The sequence below is a fragment of the Hemitrygon akajei genome, chromosome 25 (genome assembly GCF_048418815.1).
Source record: "Hemitrygon akajei chromosome 25, sHemAka1.3, whole genome shotgun sequence".
NCBI lineage: Eukaryota > Metazoa > Chordata > Chondrichthyes > Myliobatiformes > Dasyatidae > Hemitrygon > Hemitrygon akajei.
Window position 1 is genome coordinate 33,882,471 of NC_133148.1, and position 17,394 is coordinate 33,899,864.

A 17,394-nucleotide genomic window follows, 5' to 3' on the forward strand; every position below is an offset into this window, starting at 1 on the left:
TTGTCTTTGTCTCCATTGCGATGTCTGTTTCTCTTCCTGTGTTCGTGAATGTGTGTCTGTCTCTGACACGTATGTCTCTCCCTGCCCATCTGTGTGCATTACCTCGCTCTGGGGGACAGATGGACATCGCCACACCTAACATCCGTTCACAATGTAATTTAACATTCCGTTCCGGATCGATTGCAATCGCACCCGCTAACGCGAGCTGCGGTCACGTGACTCCCTGGTGGGCGGCGCCGTGGATCAGCGGTTCGAGCCTCCGCCTCGCAGCCCCGGCGACAGGGGTTCGATCCCCGCCTCCCCACCGCTCTCTGTGTGTGTGTGTGTGGCGTTTACACGTTCTCCCTCTGACCCGTGGGGGTCCCCCGCCTGCTCCATTTTCCTCCCGCCGCCCAAAGACGTACGCGGGTTAATCGTTCTCTGTGAAAAACGTGAGATGGAAAATAGACTCAGGGAGAGAGCACAGGGCGGTACCCGACTTTTACACGGAACAGTGCAAATAGCAGTAGTTATTGATTGAGATACAGCACGAAACAAGCCCGTTCCCGACCTTCACGCCGCACGTCCATCCCCTGATTCAGTCCTAACCTAATCGCAGGACAATTTACAACGTCCTATTAATCTCCCAAGTGACTGGGTTTGTATACAGTGGAATTTAGAAGGATGAGAGGGGATCTGGTTGTAACATATAAGATTATTAAGGGATTGGACACGCTAGAGGTGGGAAACATGTTCCCGATGTTGGGGGAGTCCAGAACCAGAGGCCACAGTTTAAGAATAAGGGATAGGCCATTTAGAATGGAGTTCAGGAAAAACTTTTTCACCCAGAGAGTTGTGGATCTGTAGAATGCCCTCAAAGGGCCGAGTGGCCTACTCCTGCCTTCTGAAGCAGGGCATTACACAGATCCACAACTCTCTGGGTGAAAAAAGTTTTTCCTGAACTCCATTCTAAATGGCCTATCCCTTATTCATGGCTGGGTGGGTCTTGTCCTTGATTATCCTGGCAGCACTGCTCCGACAGCATGCGGTGTAAAGTGAGTCCAAGGACGGAAGATTGGCTTTGTGATGTGTGATGTCAGCATTGTATTTGCTTTCCTTACTAATGACTCAATGTGCAAGTTAATCTCCAGGGAGTCCTGCACTAGGACTCCCATATAAAATGCTGGAGGAACTCAGCAGGTCAGGCAGCACCTATAGAGCGGAATAAACAATCAGCATTTCAGGCCGAGACACTTCATGAAGAATGTTACTCTGGCTTTCCAGTATCTGCAGAATCTCTTGTATCTAGGACTCCCAAGTCCCTTTACACCTCTGATTTCTGAATTTGCTCCCTGTTTAGAAAATAGACAATAGGTGCAGGTGTAGGACATTCGGCCCTTCTAGCCAGCACCACCATTCACTGTGATCATGGCTGATCATCCACTATCAGTGCCCCGTTCCTGCCTTCTCCCCATATCCCTTGACTCCGCTATCTTTAAGAGCTCTATCTAGCTCTTTCCAGAAAGCATCCAGAGAATTGGCCTCCACTGCCTTCTGGGGCAGAGCATTTCACAGATCCACAACTCTCTGAGTGAAAAGTTTTTCCTCAACTCTGTTCTAAATGGCCTACCCCTAATTCTTAAACTGTGGCCTCTGGTTCTGGTCTCCCCCAACATTGGGAACATGTTTTCTGCCTCTAGCATGTCCAATCCCTTAATAATCTTATATGTTTCAATCAGATCCCCTCTCATCCTTCTAAATTCCACTGTATACAAGCCCAGTCGCTCCAATCTTTCAACATATGACAGTCCCGCCATACCGGGAATTAACCTCGTGCACCTACGCTGCACTCCCTCAATAGCAAGAATGTCCTTCCTCAAATTTGGAGACCAAAACTGAACACAATACTCCAGGTGTGGTCTCACCAGGGCCCTGTACAGCTGCAGAAGGACCTCTTTACTCCTATACTCAATTCCTCTTGTTATAAAAGCCAGCATGCCATTAGCTTTCTTCACTGCCTGCTATACCTGCATGCTTATTTTCAGTGACTGACGAACAAGGACACCCAGATCTCGTTGTACTTCCCCTTTTCCTAACTTGACACCATTCAGATAGTAATCTGCCTTCCTGTTCTTGCCACCAAAGTGGATAACCTCACATTTATCCACATTAAACTGCATCTGCCCACTCACCCAGCCTGTCCACGTCACCCTGCATTCTCCTAACATCCTCCTCATATTTCACACTACTACCCAGCTTTGTGTCATCTGCAAATTTGCTAATGTTACTTTCAATCCCTTCATCTAAGTCATTAATGTAAATAGTCTACACCTTTATTCATTCTGCCAAAGTGCTTGACCAAACACTTTCCTACACTGTGTTCCATCTGCCACTTCTTTGCCGAACTGTCCAAGTCCTTCTGCAGACGCTCTGCTACCTCTGCACTGGCTGAACCTCCTTCTATATTTGTAACATCCGCTCACCTGGCCACAATGACATCAATCCTATCATCTGGATCATTGACAGGAGGAAGTGGTACCAAACCCGAGCCCTGCAGGACACTGCTAGTCACCGGTAGCCTACCAGAAAACCCTTCTATTCGCATATTCTTTGTCGCCTGCCTGTCAGCCAATCTCCTCTCCATGCCAGTAGCTCTCTTGTAATACCATTTCATTATCTTGTTTAGCAGCCCCCTGCGCAGCATCTTGTCAAAGCCTTCTGAAAATCCAGGTAAACAACATCCACTGACTCTCTTTTATCTGTCCTGCCTTTTATTTCCTCCAAGAATTCCAACAGATACATCAGGGAAGTTCTCCCTTTAAAGATGCAATGCTGATTTCTGGTCTACTTTATCGTGTGCCTTCAAGTACTCTGAAACACTGATCCACATTAATAGAACAATACACACAATGAGCTCAGCAGGTCAGGCAGCATCTATGAATGACCCTCTTCAGGCCTCTGCCCGAAATGTCGACTGTTTACTCCCATTCATGGATGCCATCTGACCTGCACGTTGTGTGTATTACTCTGGATTTCCAGCATCTGCAGTACCTCTTGTGTCCCCGATAAGACTCTTGCCGACTGTTGAATTCGGGCTGACTGGCATATAAATTCCTGCTGCTTGCCTTTCTCTCTTAAAGAATGCAGTGTCAAATGCAACTTTCCAGATCTCTGGAACCGTTTCGGAATCTCATGGTTCATGGAAGGTCACTTCTAAGGCCTCCACAATGTCTGCAGCTACCTGTTTCCGAACGCAGGGGTGTGACCCATGTTGCCTAGGAGACTTCTCTGCCTTCAACCCTTTCAGTTTTCCAGGCACCTACTCCTTAGTGACAGTGACTGCACTCACTTCTGCCCCAACTCTCTCGAATTTCTAACATGCTACTTTTGTCTTCCACAGTGAGGGCTGATGCAAAATAGTTCTTTCAGTTCATCCACCATTTCTACTTCTCCAGCTTACCAATGTTCATTCTTGCCTATCTTTTACTCTTCATATCTGATAAAAAGAACTCTTGGTGTCCTCTTTTATATATATATGTTAGCTTACCTTCAAACGTCACCTTTTCTCTCCTTATTCCCTTCTGTTGGTTTTGAAATGGTTCCCAAACCTGTTGTTTCCCCACAGTTTCTGCTCTGTCCTGCCCGCCCTCTCCTCTTCTTTCATGCTATCTAACTTCGATCGTCATCTGTGGTTGTCTCGCCTCCCCTTTAGAACGCTTCTTCTTCGGGATGAACTGATCCCAGGTCTTCCCAACGACGCCCAGACACCCCAGCCATTGCTGCTCTAACATCATCCCTGCTCGAGTTCCCTTCCAGTCAATTTTGGCCAGCTTCTCTCTCCTGCCCCTGTGAGTTACATCCACTCCACTGTAATATCGATGCATCTGATTTTAGCTTCTCACTCTCAAGCTGAAGGGTGAATAAGATCCCCCACCATTAAGCTCCGAGAACTTCTCAACATGCCCCCTCCATCATCCTACCCACATCTATCCTTCACTTAACAGGGAGGGGTAGAACGAGCATGACCCTGTCCCGGGGCGGGGGGGTGATTAAATATTTTCCATCTGGTTACAGGCAATGCCACTCCTGAAACCTCCACCTCTGGATGGTCCACTGGAGGTTTCTCCCAGCGTAGAAGGGGTGTGGGAGTGGAGGTTTCTGTTGCTTTTGCCGCACAGACATCCGGTGCTGGGGAGCATCAGCCCCTCCTTTCCTCTCTTCATTATTTATGTAACTGTGCCATCTGCATTCTTAAACTCCTGTTCGACCTGCCTGCTAACTTTTCTGCTCCTGATTCCTACACTGGAACAACCAGTTCGCCCGAACCTCCGCTTTGCAGTTTGCCTCCAGTTAGATAACCCGCTCTCGCTGATTTGCTTGACACCACACGTGCCCCAGGCTGCACTCCATTTGACAACCCTTCGCCCACTCACTCGACCGACCTGTATCCTGTTCCGGAGGCACGCAGCCATTGTCAGATTCCCTTCCGCGGTCACCAGCAGACTTGGACATCTCACATCTCGTTCCCTCCTCTGGGTCGTTAAACAGTGAACAAGCCTGACTGAGAACCAGTCCCTAGGCTACCCCAAAGGTTTATTTAGTTGATAAGATACAGTGCAGAATAGGCCCTTCGAGCCGTGCCGCCCAGCGATCCCCAGATTTATTCCTAGCCTAATCACAGGACAATTTACAATGACAAATTAACCTATTGACCGGTACGTCTTTGGAATGTGGCAGGAAACCCACGCACTCATGGGAGAACGTACAAGCTCCTTACGGGTAGGGGCGGGATTTGAACCCGGGTTTATGGTACTGCAAGGCATTGTGCTAACCACTACCCTACCGTTATCTTTTTCTGTCCGCACACTAAACCCTGGAGGAACTCAGAGGGTCAGGCAGTGCCTTTGGAGAGAAATAGACAGTTGAGGTTTCGGGTTGAAACCCCCTCCATCTGCTGTAGACAGTCCATTTCCCTCCGTGGAGGCTGCCTGCTCTGCCGAGTTCCTCCAGTGTTTTGCACGTTGCTTCAGATTCCAGAATCTGTGCTCTCCATGAATTCCCTCTTGCTTCCATGAAGCATCTGCTATTCCAATAGATCCTCGCCAATATCACGGGCTCTAAGTTTACATTCCGGGCTCCAATTTCAAACCCTGTCAAAAGCCTTTTGAAAATCTAAGCAGGCAGAGTTTCACCTCGATTAGCCTTTCCTGTCGCATCTTCTTCATCCAGTTCCTTTAATATACAAAACTCAGTGGCCGAGCAACCTTCTCCCCCTCCTAAACTGAGATGGGGCACCAGATATTCACCTCCCTCTAGTGGGGAAAGAATTTCTTACCATCTCTGCCCTTATCGACCGACTTCTTACGATGAACAACCCCGTCCCCTCATCTGAGGCACAAAATCAAAGGTAGCCATTTCACTCACTGAATACCACCCCCCCCCCCCCAACTTCCCATCTAACCTGTCGAACCTTGGGAAGATTCTCGATAAAATCCATCTCTCCCGAACTCCAGGCCAATCTGCTGAATTGCTCCTCTTGGGACAATTCCACCACCCTCCCAAGCTCCAAGAGCCAACCCGGTGAACATTCGCTGTGCTCCCACCGTCATGTGTCTCTCAGTTTTTGTTGACTTCAGGAGAGGGAAACCAGACCAGTCCTCATTGTAGGATCAGAGGCAGATAGGATTAGCAACTTTAAATTCCTGGGTGTTACTATTTCAGAGTACCTGTCCTGGACTCATCACATAAACGCAACTACGAAGAAAGCACGGCAGTGCCTCTACTTCCTTAGGAGTCTGCATAGATTTGGCATGTCATCAAAAACTTTGACAAACTTCTATATATGTGTGTGGTGGAGAGTGTATTGCCTGGCTGCATCATGGCCTGGTATGGAAACGTCTGTGAAAAATCCAACAGAAGGTAGTGGACTTGGCCCAGTCCATCACGGGTAAAGCCCTCCCAACCACTGAGCACACCTACATGAAACGCTGTTGCAGGAAAGCAGCATCCATCATCCGAGATCCTCACCACCCAGGCCGTGCTCTCGTCTCGCTGCTGCCATCAGGTAGAAGGTACAGGAGCCTCAGGACTCGCACCACCAGGTTCGGGAACAGTTACTACCCCTCAACCATCAGGCTCTTGAACAAAAGGGGACACTTGCCCCATCATCAAAATCACAACCATTGCTAAGGACTCTTTATCTCACATCCTCGTTATTTATTGCTACTTATTTACAAGAGCACAGTCTGTTGTCTTCTGCACTCTGGTTGATCTTTCATTGATCCTGTCATGGTTACTATTCTATAGATTTGCCGACTATGCTCGCAAGAAACTGAACCTCAGGGCTGTATGTGGTAACATATATGTACTTTGATAATAAAATTTACTTTGCGCTCCACAAGCAATGTACTCGATGCAAACAGACATTGCAGGTGTTAAAAGCCAAAGTCAACACACTTGCAATTGCAAAAATAAAAGTTGTATTTTTCTCCGTCAGTCACCTCTAACTGCTGCTTTTGTTTCATTCATTCCCATGCTCCCCATCATATACTTTTACCAGTATTACAGTCCAGAGCTCCAAATTTGTCCTGTACTGCCCCGTCTCCAGTTTCTGACCTTGTTCCACTAAACATCCAACTCACAGATCCCCAACTCTCCTTTCAGACTTTAGAGGCAAGAGTTGCATTGTAGCAACTCCGCTGTGTGAAGCCCAGCCCTTTAGAAGCAGTGCCAATTAACTATAAATGTTTGACTAAGGAGGTTGTGAACAATGTCATTCTTCCTCAGCCAGAGATTTCAGGGACGAAGAACTCGTCAGACATGTCCTGATGAAGGGTCTTGGACTGAAACGTTTATTCATTTCCATAGATGCTGCCTGGCCTGCTGAGTTCCTCCAGCATTTTGTGTGTGTGTTGCTTTGGATTTCCAGCATCTGCAGGATCTCTTGTGTTTGTAACTGCAGTAAACTCATCTTCCCTCAGTCTGCAGAAAATTCAAGGGAAACCTCTTCACCCACAGGGAGAGGTGGACAGCAGGGATGGATTTAAAAGGGCTGTCGTGGAACAGAAACACGAGCTGGGCTGAGTCAACTCCCTACAGTACACTGGGTGCTTTGTAGATTCACTGAGTACTTGAGAAAGAGTTTAAAATAGAATTTATTTACTAGTCAGAGATGCAGAATATGAAACTCCAGTCCCATTACAGGTGAACATCAGCAGAGGAAACTCCCCACATGCCCAGTGACCAGGGTGCAGAACTGGGTGTGCTGAGCAGCAGCAATAATTGTCTGACACCAGACAATAAGAGTCTGATGCCAACAGTCACTGAACTTGCCTCTGGATTCTGCAACTGCGATGGTTAAGTGTCCAGCATGCAGCTTATTTAAACTTTGTCCCCAGTGTGAACCTGCTGGTGTTTCACAAGGTTGGACGACTGAGTGAATCCCTTCCCGCATTCGGAGCAGGTGAACGGCCTCTCCCCGGTGTGCACTCGCAGGTGGGTCCGCAGGTGAGATAACTGGGTGAACCCCTTCCCGCATTCAGAGCAGGTGAACGGCCGCTCCCCGGTGTGAACCCGCTGATGTCTCTGCAGAACAGACGACTGGGTGAACCCCTTCCCGCAGACGGAGCAGATAAACGGCCTCTCCCCGCTGTGAACTCGCTGGTGTTCCTGCAGGTGGGATGCCACAGTAAATCGCTTCTCACAGTCAGAGCAGTTGAACGGCCTCTCCCCAGAGTGAACTCGCTGGTGTCTCAGTACAGTAGATGAAGTACTAAATCTTTTTCCACAGTCCGTGCAGGTGAACGGCCTCTCCCCGGTGTGAACCCGCTGGTGACTCATCAGTTTGGACGGTTCAATGAATCCCTTCCCACACTCGGAGCAGGTGAATGGTTTCTCCCCGGTGTGGATGCGCTGGTGTTTCACCAGACCACTGAGGAGGGTGAATCTTCTCCCGCACGCGGGGCAGAAAAACGGCCTCTCCCGTGTGTGAACTCGCTGGTGCTTCTGCAGGTGAGTTGACTGCGCAAACGCCATCCCACAGTCTGAGCAGGTGAACGGCCTCTCCCCGGTGTGAACTCGCTGGTGCATCATCAGGTTGGAGGAGTGGGTGAATCCCTTCCCGCACACGGAACAGGCGAACGGTCTCTCTCCTGTGTGAATCCGCTCATGGGTCAGCAGCCCAGACGACTGGGTGAATCCCTTCCCGCAGGTGGGGCAGATGAAGGGTCTCTCCCCACTGTGAACTCGCTGGTGTGTCTTTAGGTGGGATGACTCAGTAAACGCCTTCCCACAGTCCGAGCAGGTGAACAGCCTCTCCCCAGTGTGATCTGCCTGGTGACTCATCTCGTGGGATAAGAGTGAATTCCTTCCCACACTCAGAACAGATGAATCGTCCCTCTCCTGTGTGACCTCGCCGCTGTGTCTGCAGGTGAGATAATTCAGCAAATCCCACCCACGGTGTCAGCAGGTGAGTAGCTTCTCCTCGGATGTCCCATCACGTGGGATAAATTAGAGACTCCCTTCCCACACACGGAACAGTCTCTCTCCTGAGTGACCTCACCTCTACGTCAGTAGGTGGAACGATCGAGTGTGCCACCCTCCCACGCACAAAGCAGGCGAGGGCCTTCTCCGCAGTGCAAACTCACCGGTATATCTGCGGGTCAGCTAGGTGAGTGAAACCCTTCCCACACTGAGAGAAGGTGAATTATTTCTCCCTGCCGTCCCTCCTCTGACGAATCGAAGTCAGACGTCGTGAATCTCTTGCACAGTCAACGTATCGTTGAAAACCTGACCTCTGGTGAACAAATGTCCTCAGCACCCCGGTTCCAGTGGATTTCACAGAATTAAAACGGAACACTTCGTTTCAGACACAAAGTGTTTTGTTTGTTGGGATGAGATCTCCAATGACCCACCGCTGTTACAAAGGCTGGCTGGTGGCGTGGTGGCATGCACACCGGACTTCGGGGCGAGTCGTCCTGGGTTTGAATCCGGCCGGCTCCTTGCTGGTTGAGGTTGAACGCTGGCCTCGTAAAAACAGACAAATATTTAAGAAACCGCAAGGTTTGCTCTCCGAAACGCCAAGTAGATAGGAAATATCTGATCACTCTTTAATTCAATAAATCTCCAGGTTGGTTGGCGCAAATCTCACCCCTTCGCTCAGCACACGCTGGGGTTCTCCTTGCTGTGAATGGCGTGCTGCCTTCTCGAGCACCTCCTCCTCTACATTCAAAGGTCCATGGTATTCAAATTCTGGAGACGCACTGTTGTGTCCAAGGTCCCTGCACAAAAATCCATTGCTGTTTCTAACCTGTGAAAGGAAAATTATAAAAGACATCAATGGGTGAAGGACAGGGTTTCTAGATGAGATCATTTTAGTCTGTTTGACATATTATTACAGAAAGGTTTCAACCCAAGTTGGTGAAACTCTCCTCACCGTCTAACTGGGCACAGTGGAGGCATCTCGACTGACCACCAAGTTTTCAAGCTGTCTTTCTCTCTGTATCAAACTGACGATGGGCAGAAATGACCTAATCTATGACTTTGCTCCATTAGGATTATTTCAAGTCCTGCAACATGTCCCCCAGCGTTACAACGAGCACATAATGCTACATGCTGCTCCTGGAGACTTTCGACTGACTCTGACCTTCACTCCACCATCAGGTGAACTCACCGAGCCCAATGCCAGTTAATACCAAGAGGAAGTGATTAGACATTCTCGATGGAGATTGTTAATTTGTGGCACTTCTGTGATGTCAAAGCTACAGGTCACTTGTTACCCAGGACTATGTGTTTGATAACATTTTGTACACAGAATTAATGGGGCAAAACATTCTCACAGGTGAAAGGTCAGAACTAGACGACCTTGAACAAAAGTGATTTTCTAAAAAAAATACTGAAGCTGAAACAAGGATTTATTTTCTATGTAGCACTAATTGACATTTTAATTGACTGGAAGGTAGATCCAATGCCTTCCTTCCAAAATTCAAAGTAAATGTTATTATCAAAGTACGTATGTCACCATATACAACCCTGAGATTCATTTTCCTGTGGGCATACTCAGCAAATCTGTAGAATAGTAACTACAACAGGAGTGCACAAGACAACAAACTGTGCAAATGCAAATATAAATAAATAAGATATACAAGCAGAGTCAGGCCATTTGAGTCTGCTCCACAAATAACGACAACACTGAGATAACAAGATAAAAAAGTCCTTAAAGTGAGATAATTGGTTGTGGAAAAAAATCGCAATATATGGACAAGTGAGTGTAGTTATCCCCTTTTGTTCAAAGAGCCTGGTGCTTCTTTTAGGCCTCAATGTTCGCCTTGTGTTTTAACTGGGAACAGTATCCATAACTCATTTCCCTGAAAGCTACCTTCAAATTTCTTCATCCGAGATCCACTCGGAACTACATTATATTTTTCAAATCTTTAAATGCGATTGCTAGAGCTTGCCAGTCTCTAGGAGATCTGGTGATCTAGCCGCTCCAATTCCCTCGTCCTGCAACTCCGAACACTTTCTGCGGGCGGGCTGGAAAAGAACCGGGGGGGGGGGGGGGGTCCAACCATGGCCGCTTCGATACCCAGAAGGCAGCAGGTTTCAGAAACCTGTATATCAAAGGTAGAGACAGCGCCATCGCCCACCAATCCCAGGGCCCGGATGTGTACCGTGGAGCCACGGAGAGGGGAAAGGGGGAACTGTCCCAGCGTACTGACCTACGAAGTGCCGGAGCTCGGAGCAATTGTTCCCTCGATCGAGATGCGAGCCCGGTGCTGATGAAACCGTGGCCCAACGCCCCGCTCCTACCTGCCGCCGACCTCCTGCAGCCTTTCATCCACTGGACGCATGCGCATTTTTCTGCCGTCGGGTCAGGCTCTCTGCGCATGCGCGCTTTTCTGCCGTCAGGTATTGCTCACTGCGCATGCGTACTTGACTGGTCAGGAACCTGTGATTCGAAGTCTTTGACAGCGCAAACTAATGAGGCTGTCAGTGATTTCGCGTGGGGAACGAAAAAGGCTCTCTTGCATTGAATTGACTTTATTTCTTACATCCTTCACACACATGAGGAGTAAAAATCTTTACGTCTCCATCTGAATGTGCAATCGTAGTTAGTAACTTACAACGATTTATCATAAATAGAACAGTCAATGTAATATAGAGTACACTTAAATCAACGTGAGTTCATCAGTCTGATAGCCTGATGGAAGAAGCTGTCCCGGAGCCTGTTAATCCTGGCTTTTATGCTGCAGTACCGCTTCCCATATTGTAGCAGCTGGAATAGATTGTGGTTGGGGTGACTTGGGTCCCCAATGATCCTACGGGCCCTTTTTTACACACCTGTCCTTGTAAATGTCCTGAATCATGGGAAGTTCACAACTACAGATTCGCTGGGCTGTCCGCACCACTCTCTGCAGAGTCCTGTGATCGAAGGGAGTACAGTTCCCATATCAGGCAGTGATGCAGCCAGTCAGGATGCTCTCAATTGTACCCCTGTAGAAAGTTCTTGGGATTTGGGAGCCCACATCAAACTTCCTCAACCGTCTGAGGTAAGAACACAGCTAGTGTATACAGACCACGTGAACTCCTCAGTGATGTGGATGCCGAGGAACTTGAAGCTGTTTACCCTCTCAGCCCCAGACCAGAGAGTCCTCTGTTACGAGCACTCACTTACAGGGGCAAATGTGTAGCCCACCGTGTGTGAGAGAACATCTCTACTGAACCTGCTGTGTCAGGTACCCGAATAGTATCATTGTACTGTTGTGGCAAACTCCACAGTGTACCTTTCTGTGAGATGTGGGGATTCTGGGAGACCTCCAGCCTCGCTCGTCTGAACTGCAGAGACACCAGCGAATTCACGCAGGGGAGAGATCGTTTTATGTGCAGGAAGAGGTTCATCAGTTACTTAACCTACCGGCACACCAGCGAGTTCACACCGGGGAGAAGCCGTTCACCAGCTCTGAATGTGGGAAGCGATTTATTCAGTCAGCGGGTTCACAGAGGGGATCACAGCGACCTCTGGTGGTCAATCAAGGGAAACGACTGAATATGTTTAAGTTGTGTCAGATGCGGAGCACCTTTTCCAACAGGCTCACTCACCTCCGTTGTCACAAGGACCGTTACAGAAAATCTTTCCTATCAAATGCAATAAGCGTATACAACAGTTCATCTCTGTGAGACAGGAGAACACACATCATTGTACAATAGTCTCTGTTTTATTATTTTGTACATTATTTTTACACATTGGTAAATTATTATTGTGTATATTATTATTCTGTACTTTATTATCAGTTAATATTATTATTATAATTGATGTATTTTTAAATGTTGCTGCTGTAATAAAATAATTTCCCACTTTTGCTCAATTATTACTATTATTATGTTGGTGATACCTAACTTGGAGTATTGTGTGGGGATCAGAACTGGTCAATATATTCCAAGTGCAGTCTGACCAATGCCTTACAAAGTCTCAGAATTACAGCCTTAATTTTATATTCTAGGCGTCTTGTAATGAAATCTAGCATTGCATTTGCCTTCCTTACCACCAAATCAACCAGCAGGTTAACCTTTAGGGAGGACTCCCAAGTTAGAAAATAGTCCATGCCTTCATTCCTTCTACCAAAGTGCAAGACCATATACTTCCCTGCACTATATTCCATCAGCCACTTCTTCTCCAGCCTCCTAACAGAATGGTCCAAGTCGCTCTGCAGACTCCCTGTTTCCTCAAAGCTACATGCCACTCCACCTATCTTCTTCTACCTATCTATTGGAAGCTACAAAGCCATCAATTCTGTCATCCAGATCATTGCCATATAACATGAAAAGAAGCGGTCCCAACACTGACTCCTGTGGAATTTCACCAGTCTCCGCCAGCCACCCAGAAGACGCTCCATTTATTCCCAATGGTTCCTGACCTGCTAAACACCTCGAGTATTGTGTGTTGCTCCAGGTTTCCATCATTTGCAGGACCTCATTTTTATAATGCCAATAGGGAGGCCAACCACCAATGTCATTCTTCCTCGGCCCCGAGATTAGAGGGGTGAGGAACATGTCCGACATACAGTGAGCTTCTCTTCTTCAGACTGCAGAAAGCCATGCAGGAAATTCAAGGGAAAACTTCACTCACTGTGTGGTGCCTCCAGGAGAACTACAACCTTGTCATTAGTTTTGGAAGCTTGCGTGCCTCACTGATGTGGGGAGCTCCATTGGCTGGACTCAGGACTTTATACTTTGACTATTGGTAGGGTCACCCATGCCAAACAGGTCAAAGGGTAGAGGTCAGACTAAGAGTGGTCCACCGGTCCTCCAGGTTCGGATATTCAGCTCAGGGCTAACAACCCTGACTGGTCAAACAAAGTTGTTACAGAAATGGCAATGAAGAATCCTTCTACATCTGAGTGCGACGGTATTCCTGAGTCTCCACCCGGGACTTGCGTGACTGACGGTCATGCTGCTGACAACGATGAAGGAAGCCAATCAGTGAAAAAGGACCTTCACTGCTGCCCTAAATGCCAGGTTGGCGTAACGGCCTGTAAGTTAGAGTGGTGATTATTTGGCACACATCGCCACAGGGCATTTGTGGAACAGAAAGACTGGCAGGGACCACCAGACTGAGTCGGGACTCTACTGTACACTGGGTGTGTTGTAGAGTCACTGAGTACCTGAAATGGAGTTTAAAATAGAACTGATTTATTTGTCACAGATGCATTAGAGATAATTTTTCAAAACTCCTTAGATTCTGGATTAGTTCCTGAGGAGTGGAGGGTGGCTAATGTAACCCCAGTTTTTAAAAAAGGACGGAGAGGGAAACTGGGGAATTATAGACCGGTTAGTCTGACATCGGTGGTGGGGAAAATGCTAGAGTTGGTTATCAAAGATGTGATAACAGCACATTTGGAAAGCGGTGAAATCATCGGACAAAGTCAGCATGGATTTGTGAAAGGAAAATCATGTCTGACGAATCTTATAGAATTTTTTGAAGATGTAACTAGTAGAGTGGATAGGGGAGAGCCAGTGGATGTGGTATATTTAGATTTTCAAAAGGCTTTTGACAAGGTCCCACACAGGAGATTAGTGTGCAAACTTAAAGCACACGGTATTGGGGGTATGGTATTGATGTGGATAGAGAATTGGTTGGCAGACAGGAAGCAAAGACTGGGAGTAAACGGGACCTTTTCAGAATGGCAGGCAGTGACTAATGGGGTACCGCAAGGCTCAGTGCTGGGACCCCAGTTGTTTACAATATATATTAATGATTTAGATGAGGGAATTAAATGCAGCATCTCCAAGTTTGCGGATGACACGAAGCTGGGCAGCGGTGTTAGCTGTGAGGAGGACGCTAAGAGGATGCAGGGTGACTTGGATAGGTTAGGTGAGTGGGCAAATTCATGGCAGATGCAATTTAATGTCGATAAATGTGAGGTTATCCACTTTGGTTGCAAGAACAGGAAAACAGATTATTATCTGATCGGTGGCCGATTAGGAAAAGGGGAGATGCAGCGAGACCTGGGTGTCATTGTACACCAGTCATTGAAGGTGGGCATGCAGATACAGCAGGCAGTGAAAAAGGCAAATGGTATGTTGGCATTCATAGCAAAAGGATTTGAGTACAGGAGCAGGGAGGTTCTACTGCAGTTGTACAAGGCCTTGGTGAGACCGCACCTAGAATATTGTGTGCAGTTTTGGTCCCCTAATCTGAGGAAAGCCATTCTTGCCATAGAGGGAGCACGGAGAAGGTTCACCAGATTGATTCCTGGGATGGCAGGACTTTCATATGAAGAAAGACTGGATCGACTAGGCTTATACTCACTGGAATTTAGAAGATTGAGGGGGGATCTTATTGAAACGTACAAAAATTCTAAAGGGATTGGACAGGCTAGATGCAGGAAGATTGTTTTCGATGTTGGGGAAGTCCAGAATGATGGGTCACAGTTTAAGGATAAAGGGGAAGCCTTTTAGGACCGAGATGAGGAGAAACTTCTTCACACAGAGAGTGGTGAATCTGTGGAATTCTCTGCCACAGGAAACAGTTGAGGCCGGTTCGTTGGCTATATTTAAGAGGAAGTTAGATATGGCCCTTGTGGCTAAAGGGATCAGGGGGAATGGGGAGAAGGCAGGTACAGGGTTCTGAGTTGGATGATCAGCCATGATCATACTGAATGGTGGTGTAGGCTCGAAGGGCTGAGTGGCCTACTCCTGCACCTATTTTCTATGTTTCTATTAAATTCCAGTCCCATTACAGGTGAACATCAGCAGAGGAAACTCCTCCCACTCCCAGTGACCAGGGTGGGGCATTGGGTGTGCTGAGCAGCAGCAATAATGGCAGAGTTCAACCCCCAACTCACTTGTGAACTTGCCTCTGGATTAAGCAACTGTGATGGTTAAATATCCAGCAGTCAGCTTGTTTAAACTTCTTCCACAGTGGGCATCATGAGGTTGAATCCCCTCCCACATTCAGAGCGAATGTGGAGTCAGCTTCTCCCCAGAACGAATGCGCTGGTGTCTAATCATGTTGGATGAGTTGAGTGAATGTCTTCCCACAGACAGGCAGATAAATGGTTTCTTCCCACTGTGAACTTGCTGGTGCGTCTGTAGGTGAGATGACCGAGTACACGTCCCTACTCAAAGTGAACCCGCTGGTGCATCACTAGGGGGTCTGACCGAGTGAATCCCTCCCCACCTTCAGAGCAGCTGAACGGCCTCTCTCCGGTGTGGACGCGCTGGTGTACCAGAAGGTGAGATGACCGAATAACTCCTTCCCCACACACACAGCAGATAAATGGTCTCTCTCCCCTCTGTGAACTCGCTGATGTGTCACAAGGTTGGACAACTGAGTGAATCCCTTCCCACGTTCAGAGCAGGTGAACGGCTTCTCCCCCGTGGTGAACTCGCGGCTGTGCCAGTAGGTTAGACGACTGATGAACATCTTCCCGCACATGAAACAGATAAACGATCTCTCCCCTGTGAGTATTCGCTGGCGTCTCTGCAGTTCAGACGAGCAAGGCTGGAGGTCTCCCAGAATCCCCACATCTTACACAAAGAACACAGCACAGCCCCTGGAAGAATTCTCGCTGCACTAACTGATAAAGACTGCAGAAAAATAAACTTAACAGGAACCTGCCTCACCACACTAACACTGGCCACTCACACAATGGCCTCTGCAAACATGGTAGGTCTCCCCACTAATCTTCCACCCGGCACTTATTCCTGAAAGCAGCCCAAGTACCACACCTGCTCTAACTTCGCCACCCCAAGAGCCTCCACACCCGAAAGAGTATCCTCCACAATTTCCACCATCTCCAAAGGGATCTTACTGCTAAAACATATCTTTACCTCCCCCAACCCCTCCGCATTCTGCAGGGATTGCTCCCTCCACGATTCCCTGGTCCATTCATCCCTCCCCACAAACGTCTCTCTGGCACTTATCCCTGCAAATGACCCAAGAGCCAGAGTGGCCCGTATACGGCTCCTCCCTCACCTCCATTCAGTGCCACAAACAGCTCTTCCAGGCTAGGCAACACTTCACCTGCCGATCTTCTGGGGTTGTCTATTGTGTCCAGTGCTCCTAAATCGGCCTCTTCTACCTTGCTGAGAGCCATCTTGAACTGGAGGACCGCTTCGTCGAGCTCCTTCGCTCCATCCACCACAAGTGGAGCTTTCCGGTGGCCAGACATTTTAATTCCGATTCCCATTCCTGTTCTGACGTGTCAGACCATGGCCTCCTTTGTGTCACGATGAGGCTTCACTCAGGATGTAGGGTCAATGCCTTATATTCCGTCTGGTTAGCCTCCAAACTGATGGCATGAATATCAAGTTTTTCTTCTGGTAGACAAATCTCTCCCCCCACCCCCATTCTACACTCTGACCTTTAAACTCTTCTCTCTGACCTATTACTTCCCTCTGGGTCCTCTCTTCTTTCCCTTTCTCCTATGGTACACCCTCCTCTCCTACAAGATTCATTATTCTCCAGCCCTATTGCTTTCCCTCTCACCTGGCTTCATCTACCACTTCTCAGCTTGTACTCCTTCCCCTCCTTCCCACTGTCTCCTTCTCCCTTCCTTTCAAATCCTAACAAACTGTCTCATCCCGAAACGATGACCATTCACTCTCTGACATGCTGAGTTCCTCCAATATTGCTTTTATTTTCAACATCTGCGGAATATCTTTTTAAAGTGGATTAGATTTTGACATTTTACGCATGGAATGACAGATTATACTATGCAGGTTCTTTATGGGAGCTTTCTGGGTTAAAGTAGCTGCTGAGTTCTGCGCATAAAATCATTATTCTAGGATTTGAGGCATGGGACAGTTTCCCTGGCACTCTGCTTACCCAGAAACCGCCGCGCTTCACACTTCACCTTCGGTTGCCCACAGATGAAATGCGCAGGCGCTGAGGGTACGAATATCGCGCATGCGCTG

The 17,394-nt window shown here is 48.0% G+C and overlaps 1 protein-coding gene across 1 annotated transcript in view; it reads right to left on the reverse strand.

Annotated features, from left to right (window-relative positions):
• LOC140716268 (uncharacterized) overlaps positions 1-10,822 on the reverse strand; it is a 48,530-nt gene extending 37,708 nt beyond the window's left edge. Inside the window, exons 1-2 of the mRNA XM_073028878.1 lie at positions 10,695-10,822; positions 7,362-9,286 (exon numbers count right to left, since the gene is read on the reverse strand). Of these exons, the coding sequence (XP_072884979.1) occupies positions 7,362-8,322 (961 nt within the window). The 5' untranslated portion in view covers positions 8,323-9,286; positions 10,695-10,822. The remainder of the gene's footprint in view (positions 1-7,361; positions 9,287-10,694) is intronic.
• Positions 10,823-17,394: the final 6,572 nt, after the last annotated feature.